Raw genomic sequence first — 17,415 nt, 5'->3', positions numbered from 1 at the left:
GTCTGACACACAGTAGTAGGTCCTCAGGAAGTCCTTGTTGAATGAATGAATGAACGAAAATTTAACCGGAGGAAGCAATGTGGGGATTCCTTTTATGACATTCTTGGTTTCACTATTTCTGTTTCCTGGCATCTGCCCACTCCAGATGCCCCTTACACGCACCTGCAGGTGCCATGGGAGGCGGGGGCCAGAAAAGGCTGCCTTCCAAGTACTGGTCATTTAAAAGATGCTTCTTTATACAGATTTCAAAATTAGGCAAATGAGAATCTTGCCCCCTTTTCCTTAAAAACTTGGCCACCCAGAAAACTTTTATTCAAATATTTGTCATTAATGCTATTTGGTTAAACTATAGGCTTTGTGGCTAAACATAACTTCATAAATATACATTTTCAATGCTTATCATGCGCCTTTCTAAAAGCCAGAATCGGAAAAGGCCACATTCCCAGAAAGAGGAAGGCAACGACACTCGGAGGGGGGACTGTTGTGTTTCAGGTACTGGGCTGAGCCCCCCTCTTTCGAATGAGGACATTATGTGGAATAACTTGCTCAGAGTCTGGGTATCGGCCTACCCCGAGCTTGAATGTAGGTCTGACTTCAGAGCTCTTGCTCCTCATGTTACCCGTTGCCCTTTTTTACTTGGTGTTATAAAAATGAGGAAGAACTAATGCATCTAGGTCTGTTAGTGAGGCAGAGTCGATAAATCTCTGGTTAGGAAGGTGCTATGAGCAGAAGTGCTCTGGGGACTGTTACTCTTAAAGGGCGGGAGAGAAAAATGAAGATTCTGAACCCGACTTCCTCCTCCTCCTTCTCACTTTAGTCTATTCATTTTTACAACTTGTCTCTAATGAGCAGAAGAACTCTCTGTCCCTGAGTGTTTAGCGTTGAGATTGACACAGACATCTCTCCCACCCTCATGTTGTGTTGTTTTCAAAGTAACTTGGTTTCCTGGGTTTCATTATTATAGTTAGATCAGTGTTTTGTTTCTCTTGTTTTAAGGGAGCTTTTATCCTGAGTTTTCTTCCTCCTATGAAATGCTACCTCTTCCGCGATACGGTTGGGACAATATTAAGCCTTTTGGGAGGACTGTCTGTTGGCCCTGATACTCTGAGTCTCTAACATTTGTCACAGTTGATAGTGATGTTCCCATCTGCCAGGCATATGGAGTCGGCGGTGCTCAGCAAATCTTTGTTCCAGTCTGGTCCCAGAGAATATTTTCGAATTGTCTTGTAAATTCTCCCTTTCCTCTCCTGTGCCCTCATTACACTCTATCTCTACCAGTAGTAGCTATGGGAATCTGTCTTGGAATCTAATTAGTGATGTCTGTCTTCTCAACCATACTGCGAGCCTCCGGAAGCCTGAACCGGTTCTCATTCATCTTTGTGCGTCCCTCCCGTGTCCCTCCTTCCAACAGGGGGAGCACGGCGCCTACCACAGAGGGGGCGCCCATCCCTGTGTGTCATTTTGTTGACTTGAGTTTTTTGCTCGCCTGTCGTTCCCGGTAATTGTGTGCATGGCACCGAAGAGGTTCTGAGAGCAGACTCGGGGGGGAGGTAAATTTCTGTGCTCCCGTTGGTAGGAGACCCCAAACAGAACATCACTACTGAGTTTTCTTAATGGGGGTCTTTATCTTCCTTGGATGATATTTTGAAGAAAGTCTGGGTTTCCACATTATTCTAACTACATTTTATATAAACGCAAATCAGCCCTAGTGAACACTTGAATGAATTTTTAGGGTTTACTCATCTAGATTTTTCTCAGGTAATTTCAGCCTTGACAAATAAGGCTGTGGTCAGCTTCAAAAACAGCGGTAACACTAACAGTGACAACACTGTCTTCCATTCGAACTGGAGTCTGGAATTGAACTGATGTCATCTGGGCTACACTGGGACCGCCCACAGCCCTCCAGGCTGATAAGATCACGGTGGGAAAGGCTGGGACTCTTCCTGCCAGTTTCCAGGGTACTTACAGAGCCTCTTTGCCTCCGCAAGTATTTGAAACTTGGGCAGTTTACAAAAGTTACTTCTTTGAATTCAACTCAGAAGCTGTTTATTAGACACCTCTTCTACTCCCCAAGCTTCATGCAACTTTTGATTTCTGGCTGACGAGAGCTCACGTTTCTTACTAAATTTGGTGAGGAAGGTCCAGGGCTGACAGTCCTGTTGACTAGGGTGGAGTGTCAGAGCATCCACCTCTGAAACCACGTTCGAGTGACGACAGGGACTTGTTGGGCACTGGTGTTGTTGGGTCCTGGTTCCAGGAACAGTGACAGGAAAGGGACGTTGGAACGATCGCTCCCCCAGAGCGAGCCCCATTCAGTCTGTGGTTCATGCTTCCATCCTTTGTTTGGGCCTGTTTCAGGTGAGCCGGAACTTTGAGCTGGTTGGACGGGTGAACTTGGACCAGCTGGAGCAGATGAAGGAGAAGCTGGAGAGCTCCAGCAGCGACGACGAGGACAAGGAAGAAGAGATGAACAGCAAGGCTGACGACAGAGGTTAGTCTCAGCCCTGCCCTCGGAGTCCCAGATGGCAGCCAGCACGTCCACGGGGGAGACAGAAGGGAGCCAGAGGTTGTTGTAGGAACAACAGGAGGAGCAATCCTTCTTCGTTAAGTAGCAGCGACTGGCTTCGGAAACATGTCAGGGGCCATGTTCTTGCAAACTGTTACCAGCTAGAGAAACTCTCAGGGAAGCAGGCATTTTCTCTCTCACTGTATAGTCTGTTTGTTTATTAAAAATACATAGCGGCGATTGGTTTTTAATAAGGAAAACTGGTGTCTTGGGAATCTTTAGAATGAGAACTGGCGGACGACAAGACAGATGACACCGTAGCGCTATAAAGGAATGTAAATGAACTTCCAGTGGCACACTTAAGTAAGATATGCGTTGCTGAGGTCATGGGGGAGGCCGCGGGGGACTGGAATCCTGAGCCCTCTCTCTGCGTCCTCAGCATGGCCCTGTCCTTCACCTCCCTGTTGCTGATTTTGCTTTGTGAAGAGGGATAAGGAAACCAATATCTTTCATTTAATCTGCATTTATAGGAGACACAGGGGAAGATGTCATGGAATTTTGGTATTGTTTTTCCCACTTCCTCTTCATCTATAATTATCTTCAAAATGAAGTTCTTCAAAAGTATGTGTAGCTATAGACACATGTGTGTGATCAAGAGTTGGTTCTTTAGGTTGTTTAATACAGAATATGGTGGAAATCCCAAGATAGTGCATATACGCATACAGGTTGAAATATGTTACCTTAGTTACTGCAGACTTATCAAAAGCACACGGATAGCTTAAGCATGAGAACTCAACATTATAGTTGTCATCCAGTGATGGGAAGAATGGCATTAGTTACCACTGTTGAGCATCCTTATGGGCAGGCCCAGGGTTGGTGGTTTCTATGCCTTTTTTCCATTAATCTTATGTAATGGAGAGGGCTCTACAGTTGGCCTGCCTGCATTTGGCTCACAGTTCAGCTGCTATTTTGATAACTTTGGATAAATTCTTTTTTTTTTTTTTTTTTCTGAAGCTGGAAACAGGGAGAGACAGTCAGACAGACTCCCGCATGCACCCGACCGGGATCCACCTGGCACGCCCACCAGGGGCAATGCTCTGCCCACCAGGGGGCGATGCTCTGCCCCTCCAGGGCGTCACTCTGCTGCGACCAGAGCCACTCTAGCACCTGGGGCAGAGGCCAAGGAGCCATCCCCAGCGCCCGGGCCATCTTTGCTCCAATGGAGCCTTGGCTGTGGGAGGGGAAGAGAGAGACAGAGAGGAAGGAGGGGGTGGGGGTGGAGAAGCAAATGGGCACTTCTCCTATGTGCCCTGGCCGGGAATCGGACCCGGGTCCCCCGCACGCCAGGCCGACGCTCTACCGCTGAGCCAACCGGCCAGGGCCTGGATAAATTCTTTGAACTCCCTGTGCATTCATCATCAGTAGTAATGATAGCACCTACCTCCTGTAGTTGTATACAGTTTAAATGAGATAACACACAAGACATAAACCCGTTCCTGAAACACAGTCCCCAACTAATAATGATAACCCTGCAGTGTAGGTGGCGTGACTGTCGTTTTACAAATGGGGAAATAAAGGCCCAGAAAGTTTAAGAGCTAGTTCAAAGTTTTAAAAACAAAACAAAACACTAGAGGTTGAATTTAGCCTTTTGGTTTCAAAGGCAAGATCCCTTTTACACTGCATAGCATCTCTCAACCCTGTGCACAGTAGAGTACTCACTGAAGGGAGCTTGACCCTGAATTCTGTCAGTTCTGGGGCATGTCGGCGCTTGCTCTAAAGTTCACGTTTGCAAAATAGCTTCATTTTCCTCCTTAGTCAGTCTGCAAACCTAAGAAAGAGTATGTATGTGGTGACCATTTCCCTCCAAGGTTCTCCCCATTCTTTCTCCTGAACTGCTCCTTCTCTCACCCCTACCCCAATGCCACAGCAGAAATCCAAAGATTTGCAAAGTGGGGGTCCACTTTGGCCCTAGAATCTCCTGCTACGATGACAGCAGGCACTGCCAGCCAAACATGCCAGCATGTCCATGGTCAACCTGAAAACAATAAGCGGACAAAGGAAACAGCTTCACCGTGTAGGCTGGTTGCCTTTGTCAAGTTACAGCGTTTATCAGTAGGGGCCATACTCCTCCATTTCTGACATGGAAAAGGGCTATGATCTGAGAAGCATGGCTTTTCTTTTTTATTTTAACATTCCCCAATTATGTTCTTGGTGGTGAGTTCTTTAGCATCTGTGCATCGTTACCGGAGTTCTCGGAAGAGGGGTCTCTTTGACAGAGGGTAGGAGGCTCCTCTTGCTCCCTGGCGCCCAGTGCCCCGCCATTCCTCTTATGGAAATCAATGACTCCTCTTTGGACCCTTGGCTTTGGGGTCTTTGAACTGAACATCCATGATTTTAGAGGTTATAAGTACGCAGAGGTAAGAACTCCTTGTAGCCACTCCCGTGCGACTCCAAAATAGAAGCACCGAAAACTAGGAGAAAAAAATGATGGCAGTGAGCTGCGTGGGGCACCAGGCAAATTTCCTCGCTTGTCCGTCCTGGCTGCCCCGTCCACATGAGCACCGTGACTGCAGGCCTGTGCGGTTTGCTGCGAAAGAGCCTCGTCACATCGGACCACTTCTTGCTGGAAGGTGGCCTTACATTCATGAGCCTTAGTCACATGGGAAGAAGAAATCTCGGGGTGGAAAAGCATGCATTTCTCTCTCACTGGGTGGAGGATTCACATGAGTAACTCCTAGTAATGTTAATGGGAATCATTGGCCTCAACCATCCCGTCCCCTCCCCATCCTTGAAAGAACAGCCCTCTTTGTCTCATCGCCTTTGAATCCATTTTCTACCATCTAGGTAGATTCTTGCCAACCAGAAGAAACAAACGACACACAATAGCCTCAGGGTGTTTTTGCCAGCCGGTCTGTCTTCTAGGAGCAGAGAGTGGGAGGTGGCTTAGTGCATCTCTGGGGGCTGATGGAGAGCTATTTGATGTGTGACAGGTAATGACGGGCCCCCTCCTCTGAGGCGGAAACAGCATGAGCCATTGGAAAGAATAGATGGCTGGGTTCATGTTTCCTAAGGGTAAGGAGCCGTGTGCCAGGAGCTTGCCCCTCGTTGGCAGGGTAGACTGTCATCAGTGTGGCACACTCGGTTCAGGGGCTCATGTCCTTGTAGTTACCCCATTCCCAGCGTCCTTTCCAACACTGGCACTGAAGATAGGACGGCCTGGCCACACTGCAGGTGCTGCCTAGAAAGCTCGGAGGGAATTTGAAAGAGAAGAAACCAGGCATGAGGAAATCAAAATTAACCCAAGCGCGCTCTCCCCCACCCCCTCTCATTATGCAGTGGGGAGGAGTCAGGAAGGCATTCTGTTGATTTCTTGCCCAAGATAATCCCTGCTAAGAAATTAATGCGCAGAGCAGATGGTGCTGTCTCATTTCCAATGAAAAGAACCAAGGAAGATAGTCTGTGCAATTATTTTTAATGGCTGGTGTGGTGATCTTCTTAATTTGTGAGAAAAATGTTTCATCTTTTGTTAAAACTGGCCCCATTCATGGAGCTTTTTTGTGCCAAAGATGAAGGCAGCACGGAGATACCTGTCCCGTTCACGTCATCCTGATGAGTTTTTAGCTGGAGGATTTCATCCAGGAGACATCTTCCTGTAACATCTTGTATGTACAGCACGGAGTGATCAAATACAGGCAGATGATCACCCTTGCCCTGCGCACTGCCCTCGCACTGCAGCGTGGCCACAGAACTGTCTCGGTCCTGCGGTTTATAACGCACGGGAAAATTCGGCCCGCTGCGGTGTAATGAAAGACATATGGGCTTAGGGCTCAGGATCACACAAAGGCCATATAAAGCTCTCATCAATTAGCCACCCAACCCACGTCTATCAGATCTCTAATAAGTGCCAGCGCCGTGGAGGAGACCGAAATGATGACAGTCCATGGTTGATGTTTACAGCAGACCTGTCTGAAATGTCTGTATACCCCCACCTTCGTGGATTTCACCAACTGAGGAAGAGACAGCGGGCAGCTGGCCAGGACCCCTTGTTAGCCAAGCACACACTTTCTCTTGCACACTGGCCTCCCTGTTGTCCGGGATTCACGTCTGTGCTCGTTTCTCTGCTCACCACACTCATCTAGGGCTCGTAGCCACTCTGTGAGGCGTTGATTATGATATCCACGGCAGATGACCGCAAGTCATGAGTCGGGAAGGAATTCTCACTTGGAAGCGGTCAAACGCCTTGCAGTCCACGCATAACCTGGTCTGATGCTTTCAGGAGCCTATATTCTTTTTAGCGAGCAAGGATACACTTGTGTCAAATAGAAAATGAATAGGTGCTAAACTGTGACACCATCACAGAAAGCAGAGACTCGCTGGGCGGGGAGGGGAGGATGCTGAGATGATGCCATTGGGATGAGCCAGGTTATTCGTGAGAGAAGCAGAGGTGGAGAGGTGAGGCAAGGAGGCGTCTGGGGCCTGGGCACCAGGAGCAGTTCTGGAGAGCTGTTCTAGAAACACCATAGGTGAACAGCCAGGCAGGAGAAGGGATAAGGAATCTGGAAATCGCTTTCACAAATGGCTTTACAAAAGAAGGAAGGAGAGGAGGTTTCCTTGTAAATGTTGGCTTATGTCTCCTGCCTCTGCCCACTGCACATGGTAATATCGGTTCCCCTTTCTCCTTACAGATCTGATGCGATTCTCGGACCATGGGGCTGCTATTAACACTCAGAAGCGTTTTCCGTGTGAATTTTGCGGACGGGCGTTTTCACAGGGCTCTGAATGGGAACGGCACGTGCTGAGACATGGCATGTAAGTTGAACCGTCCCGAGAATGCCTTTGCCCAGAGTGTGAGGTAGTAGTGAGACTGGGTTCTTTTATCTTCTTTACCTTTTGTTGTTGTTGTTGTTGTTGTTTGGTTCCCTGATGACACCCAGACCCCTGTTGTCACATTTCTGGGCATGGGAGGAGAGACAGATGTCAGGAACTAGGCTTTCCCTTTTCTGTTGGTCTTTAAAATGGTCACCCAGACACAAGTCAAATGAAAAAATCATCTTTGATACGGAAGGACAAATCCCGCTCAAGCCCTCGCGTAGAAGTTTTATGCCTTCTCCAGCCAGTGTCCCTTCAGCTTTCATTAGCATGACATTCTCTGATAGAGCGTGGACCGGGGTCAAAGATCTGGCTTCTGTTCCTGCCTCTGATGACTCATTCCCTGAGTGGCCTTGAACATTCCCACGCACCTCTTGGTGCCTTCAGTGCTCTGCCTCGGGGACAGAGCCAGCTTCTGCCTGCCTCCCAGGTAGGTGGGAGCGTACCTGTAAAACACTTATAAGATCCTTGAACGTAAAATCCTTGATCCTTTGCATAAGACACTCTTAAGCGCTAGGCACAATCATACATGTTGGTCTTTTTAGCAGAAAATAGCCCTGAAACTTGAAGCGTCTAAATTTCAGAAAATATAACTTATTTTCCCGAGGCATGTGTTCCAGCTTCAGGTGTTTGCTTTTTGTTTATTTTAATGATTTGTTTCTGGACCTGTCTATGAAATTTTTAATACTGGGGTTGCTCTTTTAGTCTTAATTAACGTAGCCAGTCTCCTAGCTTCTGGGCTCCTCTGATGAGTTTGAGCATAAACAATACTTTTACCACTTACAACTTCACACTGTTCCCACTATAGGAGGGAACATAAAACAATCAATCCAGAAACAAAGCACAATGTAGTCAAAACATTGTATAATAATGGGTATTTTTGTAAGTTCGGATACTAGAAATACTGACCTATGCAAAACATGTAGCAAGAACAAATCACTCCAAATTTAGTCACACATTCATGGCATTTGTTCCAAGGAAACCCCAAGGATGTTTTAGGACCAAGGAAATGAGGATGTCTTTGTTTGTTTAATTAGAAAAAAAGTACATACTCATCTGTCTCTACTATCCCTGTTTCTCCAGGGCATTGAATGACACCAAGCAGGTGAGCAAAGAAGAAATCCACCTAAAGGAGAGTGTGCAGGACAGTATTAAGATGCCCTCTATAGAAGAAAAGGAAGATGATGAGGCAATCGGGATAGACTTTTCCCTAAAGAATGAGACAGTAGCCATCTGTGTAGTAGCTGCCGATAAATCTCTCCTGGAGAACGCAGAGGCCAAAAAGGAATAAGCGTTTGGTGAAATTCTTAATCACACCTTACTTGAACCATGATGAAAAAGTGGGAGGGCCAGCTTGGGCTGAGAAGTGGGGGAGGGGCGGGGTGGGAGACAGAAAAGAGAAGACAGAACAAAGCTGCTTTTTAGGACTGAACAATCTATTTTCAAAGCACTGGTACCTGTGTGAGTGAGTATGTAAATTAAAGTTATTTAAATGGTTGGAATATGTGGCTCCTTTTCCATCACTACATCTTTTCTTCCGGATCTTCATCATGGAAGTTTCGTTTGTTGCGGACCGTGGAGGCACCTCCCACGCACAGGGTGCGCCCTGGGGTGGTCTTGGACAGTATGTGGAACAAGCTCCATGACCCGTAGAAGACTTCTTAGGGGAACAACTTTTTGACGCACAACTTTCAGTGCGTTTTTCTAGTTTTAATACCTTAAGCTTTTTTCAAGACCTAACTGCAGCCGCTTTGGGAAAAAAAAAAAAACATTAAAAAAAACAAAAACAGAAAACAAAAGAAAACTGCTTTGCATAATAAAACAGTCACCTGTTTCCTAGTACCTCAAACTTAACCAAGGGAAATCTCTGCATTTGTCAGTACTACCTGTCGTCGTCGTCGCTGTGGTTAAATGTAGAGAGAACTGCTGGGCAAGATGGTGAATGGAGGAAAAAAAAAAAAGAGTTTTAAAGAAAGGAACACAAATTGTGCTTAAAATCCCCACGTGGGTTTTATTTCTTAAAATACTGTGATTTTTTTAATTATTTTAGTAAAAAACAAAACAAAAAAAAGAAACAGACTTTAATTATTAGATAACTGTTTGTGAATTGTCATCCTTTATTCCAGGTAAGCTGTTTATTAGTGTTCAACTATAATTTAGAATTTGGTAGATTCATATGAGCTAATTTTAAGGCGACTGTGGAGTTTTGTTTGCCACATGTTCATTTTCTATCAATTTGAGTGTTACAAACACAGCACAATTCAGTTTTTCATATAAATTGTTCTTTTTTTGCGTGTGTGTTGTTATTGTTCTAATTTGGGGGCAGGGGAGATTTAGGGGTTTTTTTGTGAATAGGAATGTTTTTATTTTAAACATGGAAATAACAAAGAAGTTAACTTTTTTTTTTTTTAATTTAACTAAAGAACCAAATTTTTCGGCACAGCTATGCAGCTTGCGGGCCAGACGAGGAAGTCCTCTTCACCCTTTTGTTGCTTGTCAGAATAACACATTATCCGTCTCACACAAATAATTTCTGTTCGGATGGGCTGGCTTTTGTGTGTGATTTAAAATCTGTGTTTTATTTTTGTTTGCATTGTGTTTTGGGGGGGGATTCTCATTTAATTTGGGGATAAGGGGATCCCATCCCTTTGGTGAGAAGGGACAAGAAATACTTACATCCTATGAGGAGCCTGGAGAACTACTTTTTTGTTTGTTTAAATCTAGCTGCCAGCTGCTCTGTTTCCCCATCTTAGCTTTTTCAGGAGGGAGCAGCTTAGACTAATCTTAAGTCTACATTTATACTATGTTCTGATTGTGAACAGAGAGTTTTCGTTCCAAAAAGTAGACAAGAACTTTTCTTGAAGCCTAGGTTTTAGAAGCCTGTGTGCTTGCAGCGCTTGGATGTGTGTGTCCTCGTGTGTGGGTGTGTGTGGGGGTGTGAGTCTTTTGGCTTTCATGTTTTGTTTTGTTTTTGTTTTTGTTTTTGTTTTTTACTTGGAAGGGTCAGGGGAGGGGGAGGGAGAGTGGGAAGGGGGATTGCTGAGATGACAGTGTCCCACATAGCTTCAAATAAAATCCATGGAAAGATACCGCATTTGTGGAATAAGTGCTTACTTGAAAAGCATGTTCTTTTATTTTCTTGCTGTTACAAACTTTTATTTGTAGGGCATTTATTTTAATTTAATCTTTTTTTTTTTTAGGGATGAGGGCCATCATGTGGAAACCAGACAAATGGGGAAAGTGTGAACTATCTAAACAGAGATTCATTTTGTGTCCATATTTGTTTTTAATTGGCCTCATTTCAAATGTATTTAAACAGTTTCATACCTGGATTGGGTGTTTATAATGGTTACCAAAAACAAACAAAAAGAGAAAAAGGAAAAAAAAAAAAGGAAAGAAAGAAAAAGGAAAAAAAAAAGAAAATAATTGTGACATGCTTTTATCACTACTTTATTTTTCAAATAACATGTAAATATTGTAATCCATTGGGTTTTGTTTTGCTAACCTGTTAATAAAAATATGGGACCATTATCCTTTTAACAAGGCTAGAATGTCATTTTTTCTTTTTTCAAACATATACCTGATATTTTGTTGCCGCACATTTTGGATGTATTATTATAATTCTGTTGACTGTAATGACATAGAATTTACAACATTTTTTTGTTTGTTTAATTTATACAGAGGACATTTTTTTCAGAGCTTGAGAGAAGAAAATAAATAGCAAAATGATAACCTATTGACTCCAATAATCAGTGTTTCCCAATACTTGATAAAAGATAAGGAAAACCTGAGTTCTTGAAGCCAAGGGTTTAAAAAAAAAAGAAAAAGAAAGAAACACACAAGTAGGTTATTCAAGTTGTTTGCAACATACATTTTGTAATAAAATGTGAGAAATTAATAAAGAATTTTTTTCACATCTGTCTATGTGCATCTGTTGTAGATCATTTGTAGCTATAACTATAGATCGATGCAGAAGTAATGCAGCATTGCCTTTCAAGACACGGACATGAGAGGTATTTCAAGCCACAGGATCTGTACCGGTATGGAAAGCAAAGGTAAAATTAAGGGAAGGTGTGAGCTGGGATTTTAAAATATTCTTATTTCTGCATCAGGTATTTATCACCAACTGGGGGAATTTTATGGAGGGAATGTTTTCCATCAAAAAATGTGAATCAGCCTGACCAGGCGGTGGCACAGTGGATAGAGCGTCGGACTGGGATGCAGAGGACCCAGGTTCAAGACCCCGAGGTCGCCAGCTTGAGCGCAGGCTCATCTGGTTTGAGCAAAGCTCACCAGCTTGGACCCAAGGTCACTGGCTTGAGCAAGGGGTTACTCAGTCTGCTGAAGGCCCATGGTCAAGGCACATATGAGAAAGCAATCAATGAACAACTAAGGTGTCACAACGAAAAACTGGTGATTGATGCTTCTCATCTCTCTCCGTTCCTGTCTGTCTGTCCCTCTCTCTGACTGTCTCTGTAAAAAAAAAAAAAAAAGTGACTCAAAGTGATGTAGGAAAGTTCAGAAGGAGGAAGTGCTGGTGATCGATATCATTTAGGGACCCTGAATCCATGAGCACAGTTATTTTAAAACTAACTGCAAGTTACAGCCACTGCCATAAACCACCTTTCTGTGCATCCTGCACCAGTAGTTATCATCATTAATTTACTCTGAGCTACTATGTTATAAAGCAAAGGAAAAATTAATAGTCATGAAACCCAGGAGAAGAGTATGTAATTCAAAATCAACAGCATCAATTGTTGGCCTCAGCTGAATGACACTGCCTGCCTTTGGTGTTAGTTGACTGGCTCATGGATCCCTTGTTCTGAGCTCATTCTAAAGATTTGGTTCTCAGCCTTCCTCACCTTTATCCCCTTCACAAAGGAAGGTTCTATTTACAAAAGTACATAAAATACAATCAGAAAAAGCAAGATAAATCGGGACCCAAGAGAAAATGAGGACTGAGTAGCAAAGTAATAATAATAGGGGACTGGCAGAATGCCTTCCATGAGGCCGTATTTGCCTCTGAGCTTCCTGGTTAGCACAGCAAGATATCAATTGCGAATCACAGTGTTAGTAGCTTTATTATCAAATGCTCAAAAGATACACCCACCTTTTCTGGAACTACAGGTTGAGAAGTTCTGTATATTTTTCTAAAGAAGAGAACGCGACATAACGGACTTATCTATTGTAAAGCATAGCTATTCTCTCAAGGCCTCCATCAAATATTTAATAAGCAACGTTGTTATTAAGGTCATGTCTAATCCACACTCCCACACTGTCTTATGGAGAGGATGTGGAATTTACTGATATATTAGTCATGGTAGGGCTGCAAGAAAGCATCGCCTTAGATAGATGCTTAATTCTCATCTATTCAGAGTGAGGGTCAGTGGGGGGGTATTCTTTCATCTGGTGATTCAGGGATCCAAGCTCCTCCATCTATCCAAAGATGCTACCATCTCAACAAATGAATCCCAGGGTCATTGCCATAATCTTGGAGGTGGTCTGCCCACTCAAATGCCTCACCTAGGAAGTAGCACATCACCTGAGTCTTGCATCCTGGGTTAGACCTGGTCACAGCAGCATCTACCCACAAGAGGGCTGGAAAGTGTGTGGTCTTACTACCAATGTGCCCGGAAAAGAACACATGAACTGGCAACATCTACCAGAATCAGGAACTTACAGAAATATTCCTTTGGAAACAGTAGGGGAGATAGAAATCCTCTGTTCTTCAGAAAATAGAAGATGCTGGTCCCATTACCTGTGTACTTAACCAATATATATTTTTAATTTTTAATTTATTGATTTTAGAGAGAGAAAGAGAAACATCGATTTGTTGATCCACTTATTTATGCATTCACTGATTGATTCTTGTATGTGACTAGACCGGGTATTGAACTCACAACCTTGGCCTAATGGGATGATGTTTAACCAATATTTCTGAGCAACTATTTGGTGCTTACCACTCTATAACAACAAATGAGACTCAGGACTTGGCTTCGACAGCTGACGAATAGTGAGGATAGAGTGACCTGGGAGAAATGACGACCCCTGGAGGCTGGGACTGGCTGGACCCTTGGCTTCCCGATGTGAGGCTCTGCCCCCACCTCTGTGCCAGTGCTGACAACCCTGGAGAGAGGTGACCTTGATTATGAACACATTTTTTTCTGCCTATCTGAAAGCACACATTTGAACTAGGGAGGCATGTGAGAAATTGGTTCCTCAAACACAGGGTGAGCCTTTAGCCCTTAGCTTAACAGAAATGACTCTAAGATATGCTCCTTTCCTTGAAGCTGCCCATAGTTCAGGGCCAGGGGTGTGCTAGGGGACAGCACTTGATCATAGGAAACCATAAGACGCTCCAAGTAGCGTGCTCACATTTCCTATAAATGTCTGTTCTTTTCCAAACGCCCTTCCCTGCACATGTTATTCCCTCTGCCTCGGTCTTGAATTTCTTCTTCACTGCAAGTTACCTGCCCTTGAAGACTCAGCCTCAATAGAACTTGAATGTGAAGCCTTCCTTCCCTGACTTCCTTTCACATGACAGGAATGGTTACTGACTTATCACCTGTGCCCTGTCTGCATAAACATTTACTGAAAACTCCTCTTCCCCTCCCCCAGTCCTGCTCAGACTTGAAGTAGCTGAGACACATTGCCATCAGATGCAGCTTAGCCTTTTTAAATTCAAATATATTCCTGTTGATACCAAGTGTTAGTGATCTGATTTGGCATCAGTGTTACATTTTCTTTGGGAGCTTGAGATTGCTTTTTTAAGTATCTAAGTAAAAAGATGCAGCTGGGTAGATGAAAAATGTCTTTGAAACTCGAGGCTGTCTGAAGAAATGTCAGAGAACTGAACGCCACCACTCCCCTCAAGAGGTCACTTTGGCCACCCTCCTCCTCTCTTGCTTAGAGGTGACTAGGAAATGGATAGGGAGGGCCACTGGGTCTTAACGCTGGACCTCAGCGGTGACCAGCTGCAGAGTGGGGGGAGCAGAAGCCAGAATTGGCCATGATGGAGGTGGAGATGCGTGGCTGTGACGAGCTGGGTGTGATGCCTGTGGCAAGATGCAGAACCAAGCAGGCAAAGAGTGGGGGATGGTAGGTTGAGAGGGAGAGTGGAGGGAAAGACTGAGCATGGAGTGATTTGGACACGTTTGTTACACGGGAGGAAAGGAGCCTCCCGTGGGCAGCAGCAGGGCAACCGACAAGCAAACTCATACTGGGACCCAGGGTACAACAGAGCAATGGGGCTGTGCAGGAGAGCTCCTTCCTCCTCCACCCTCCCCCTAGGGAGGAGGAAAGGGAACGTGCTATCCCTGAGTATTTTCAGGTGGAGGATGCCTGGGGTGATTGGAGTTCTTGCAGGTGAAGCTTACCTTTGAGGTGAGATCCAAAATGAGAGGCGGGGAAGAGTCCATAGAGGGTAAGACTTGGAGCTGCTGCTACAGGCCCTGTAGAAGGAGACTGGAGGGCACAGGGAACCTGAGCAGAGCTGAGAGCAATCAGTTATGGTCTCCATATGACATAATAACTGATTCAATAATCCTCTGCTAGGACTTCCCTCACAATACTCTCCCTCATACCCCCCAGCCCCGCCCCGCATACACACACACACACACACACACACACACATACTCTGACACCGCCTAATAAAGGAGGAGAAAATGGAAAGAAGAAGTCAGCTCTTAGAATCAGAAAGGACACTTCCTCTCGCCGCCTACTTAATTATCTTGCCTTTGGAATCAGGGATGGAAAGCAAACTTGCCTTGTTTCTATTCACAGCTCCTCTCCCGAGTTTGCTCCCATTAATGAAGCAGCTCAGTTTGGTTCAGCCAACTGCACGCATGGCTTCCAGAAACCACATCACAATGCGGAAGGAATGCAGCCTCCAGCTATGCTACAGCAGCTTAACCACATTGTTTAAAGAGAGGAGCAGGGGCAGCCCAGCGCCTCTGAAATCCATTTAAGATGTGTGAAAACACGGGATTGCAATTCTGACCTTTCCCTGAAGCTGAAAGGCCCAACTCCCAGAAGACTGCAGCTGCAGGCCTGGGCCTGTCCCCGCTCCTGGGACTCTGGCGCTGGGTGGCCCACCTGCCTCTGAGTGTCCTTCTGTCCCTGACAGGGCACCAGCCTGAAGGCTGCTGGGAATTTTGGAAGGGGAGACAGATACTGCTTGAGGAATGGTCATCGAGACCAAAAGAGGGAGAAGGGGACATCAAAGGGCAAAAAGAGGAAAACCTTATGGAAATCATGTGGATCCAGGTCTATGGTCACTTACTGCCTTTTCAGGTTTGGGTCAGGGAAGAGACTGTACCCCAATGGGCTTTCTGATGCCAACTGAGATGCCAAAAATGTCTGAGGCATTGTGGGGCAGGAGGAAGGTCATGGAACTTGGAATTTGAATAACAAGACTGAATTTCCACTTCATTACGTGAGTGCAGATGGCACATAGATGCAGCGCAGCTGGTTATGAGTGGAGTCTGCAGCCAAGCTGCCTCAGTTCGAATCCTGACTCCTCCACGGACTGTGTGGCCTTGGGCAATTAACATAACCTCCCTACATCTCAGTTTTCCCATCTGTGTCACGGAGGATAAAAGTGCCTAGTCATGCATGTTATGAGGATTAAATATGTAAAGAGCTTAGCACAGTGCCTCTCTCATAGTCTGTGCCCGGCTGATAGAGTCCAAGGTCACCCTCTCATGGCAGTTAACTCTTTAAGAACTTGGAACCTTTGTTTCCCATCTGTGGAGAAGAGACAGTGGGGGCTTTCTCTTAAGGTGGCTTCAGATGAAAATAGATTAGAGAGCATGTGACATGTTTGGACCATTGTAGGTACTTGATATGTGGCCACTGAATCTACACCTACTGATTTTTCTCTTGCTGGACCCTGCAAAAATATAAAGGGTGTGGTTTCTTCAGATAAAATGTGTAGCAACAGAAGATATTTAGTTCACAGGGTGGGCTCCGGGCTCAAGGAGAACTCAGTTGGAGTGTCCAGTCCTCTTTCCATCCACTTGAAAACCTTGGACAGGCTATTTATTTATTTTTCTCTGCCTTGGCTTTCTTTATAAAATGGAGAATAATCGTATCTACTGTGAAAATGAGAAGACATAAAGCAGAAACCAGAGGAGGGCCACAGAGTGTGAAACGAATACTGCTTGAAGACTGGGGCTTCCCCTGACGGCCCCTACACCTATGAGCATGCCTAGTACGGTGCTCAGCGAGTATCTGCAGCCTGACTGGCTGGCTGGGAGGTGAGGCAGGCACACAACAGCACAAAGGTGTCAATTTCTGAAAGGAGGCATGGCCCAGTAGCTCGCTGGATCAAGTTGATGCTCACATACTCACAGCCCTCAGTAGCAGATGAGCAGGTATCACTGGTAGATGAGTCTTTACTTACGATTTTTTTTAGTACAATTATTTTCTAGAATCAAAAGTATTGCTCTGCAAAAAGCTTCTCTGCAGGGATTCAGGAAGCACCATTTAAAGTTCCAGCCAGTCACCCTCGATCCCGCCCCCCTCCTCCTTGGGGCTGCCAGGAGGCCTCCCCACGCCATGGATGGCTTTGCTTTGGCGGAAGCAGCAGGAATAGACGTCTTGTTTCTATTAATTATTCTATTAAGTTTGGCCAGAAACAGGAATATAGTCACTTCCCTGGTTTAAACATAAGCACTACAGGACTCTTGCTTATGATTGGCAAAGATGCGGGAAGACCCTAATTGGCTTTGGCATCATGGTTAGAGGATCTCTGAAACCAAGTTTCCAAGTCATTAAAGTATTAAATGAACCAAAACGATGATTTGAAGAATTTAAAGAACTGCAACGATGAGGACGACGATGCCAGCTAATATCCGTTAAGCACAGACCACGGGAGAGGCACTGGGCTCAGTGCTTGACCTGTTTCGGTGCCTCCGTGCCCAGTGCTTCATTGTTCCATCTAGAAGAGAAGCAGAAGAACCCTTTCCCCTAAAGTGAATCTGTGAAACCTTCCTTGTAATCTGATTGGGTCAATGTAGGTTGGCCCACACATACAGCCC

General features: G+C 45.1%; 1 protein-coding gene across 6 annotated transcripts in view; it reads left to right on the top strand.

The window, feature by feature from the left end:
- ZNF462 (zinc finger protein 462) overlaps positions 1-9,320 on the top strand; it is a 142,985-nt gene extending 133,665 nt beyond the window's left edge. For all 6 annotated transcript variants that reach the window (XM_066256589.1, XM_066256588.1, XM_066256593.1 and 3 more), the window contains exons 11-13: positions 2,359-2,491; positions 7,192-7,315; positions 8,459-9,320. In XM_066256589.1, coding sequence (XP_066112686.1) covers positions 2,359-2,491; positions 7,192-7,315; positions 8,459-8,666 — 465 coding nt within the window. In that variant the 3' untranslated portion in view covers positions 8,667-9,320. The remainder of the gene's footprint in view (positions 1-2,358; positions 2,492-7,191; positions 7,316-8,458) is intronic.
- The last annotated feature ends 8,095 nt before the right edge of the window (positions 9,321-17,415 follow it).

The sequence above is a fragment of the Saccopteryx bilineata genome, chromosome 2, assembly GCF_036850765.1.
Source record: "Saccopteryx bilineata isolate mSacBil1 chromosome 2, mSacBil1_pri_phased_curated, whole genome shotgun sequence".
Classification (NCBI taxonomy): domain Eukaryota; kingdom Metazoa; phylum Chordata; class Mammalia; order Chiroptera; family Emballonuridae; genus Saccopteryx; species Saccopteryx bilineata.
Note: the sequence above shows the minus strand (reverse complement) of the source record. Positions and strands in the feature narration are given on the sequence as shown.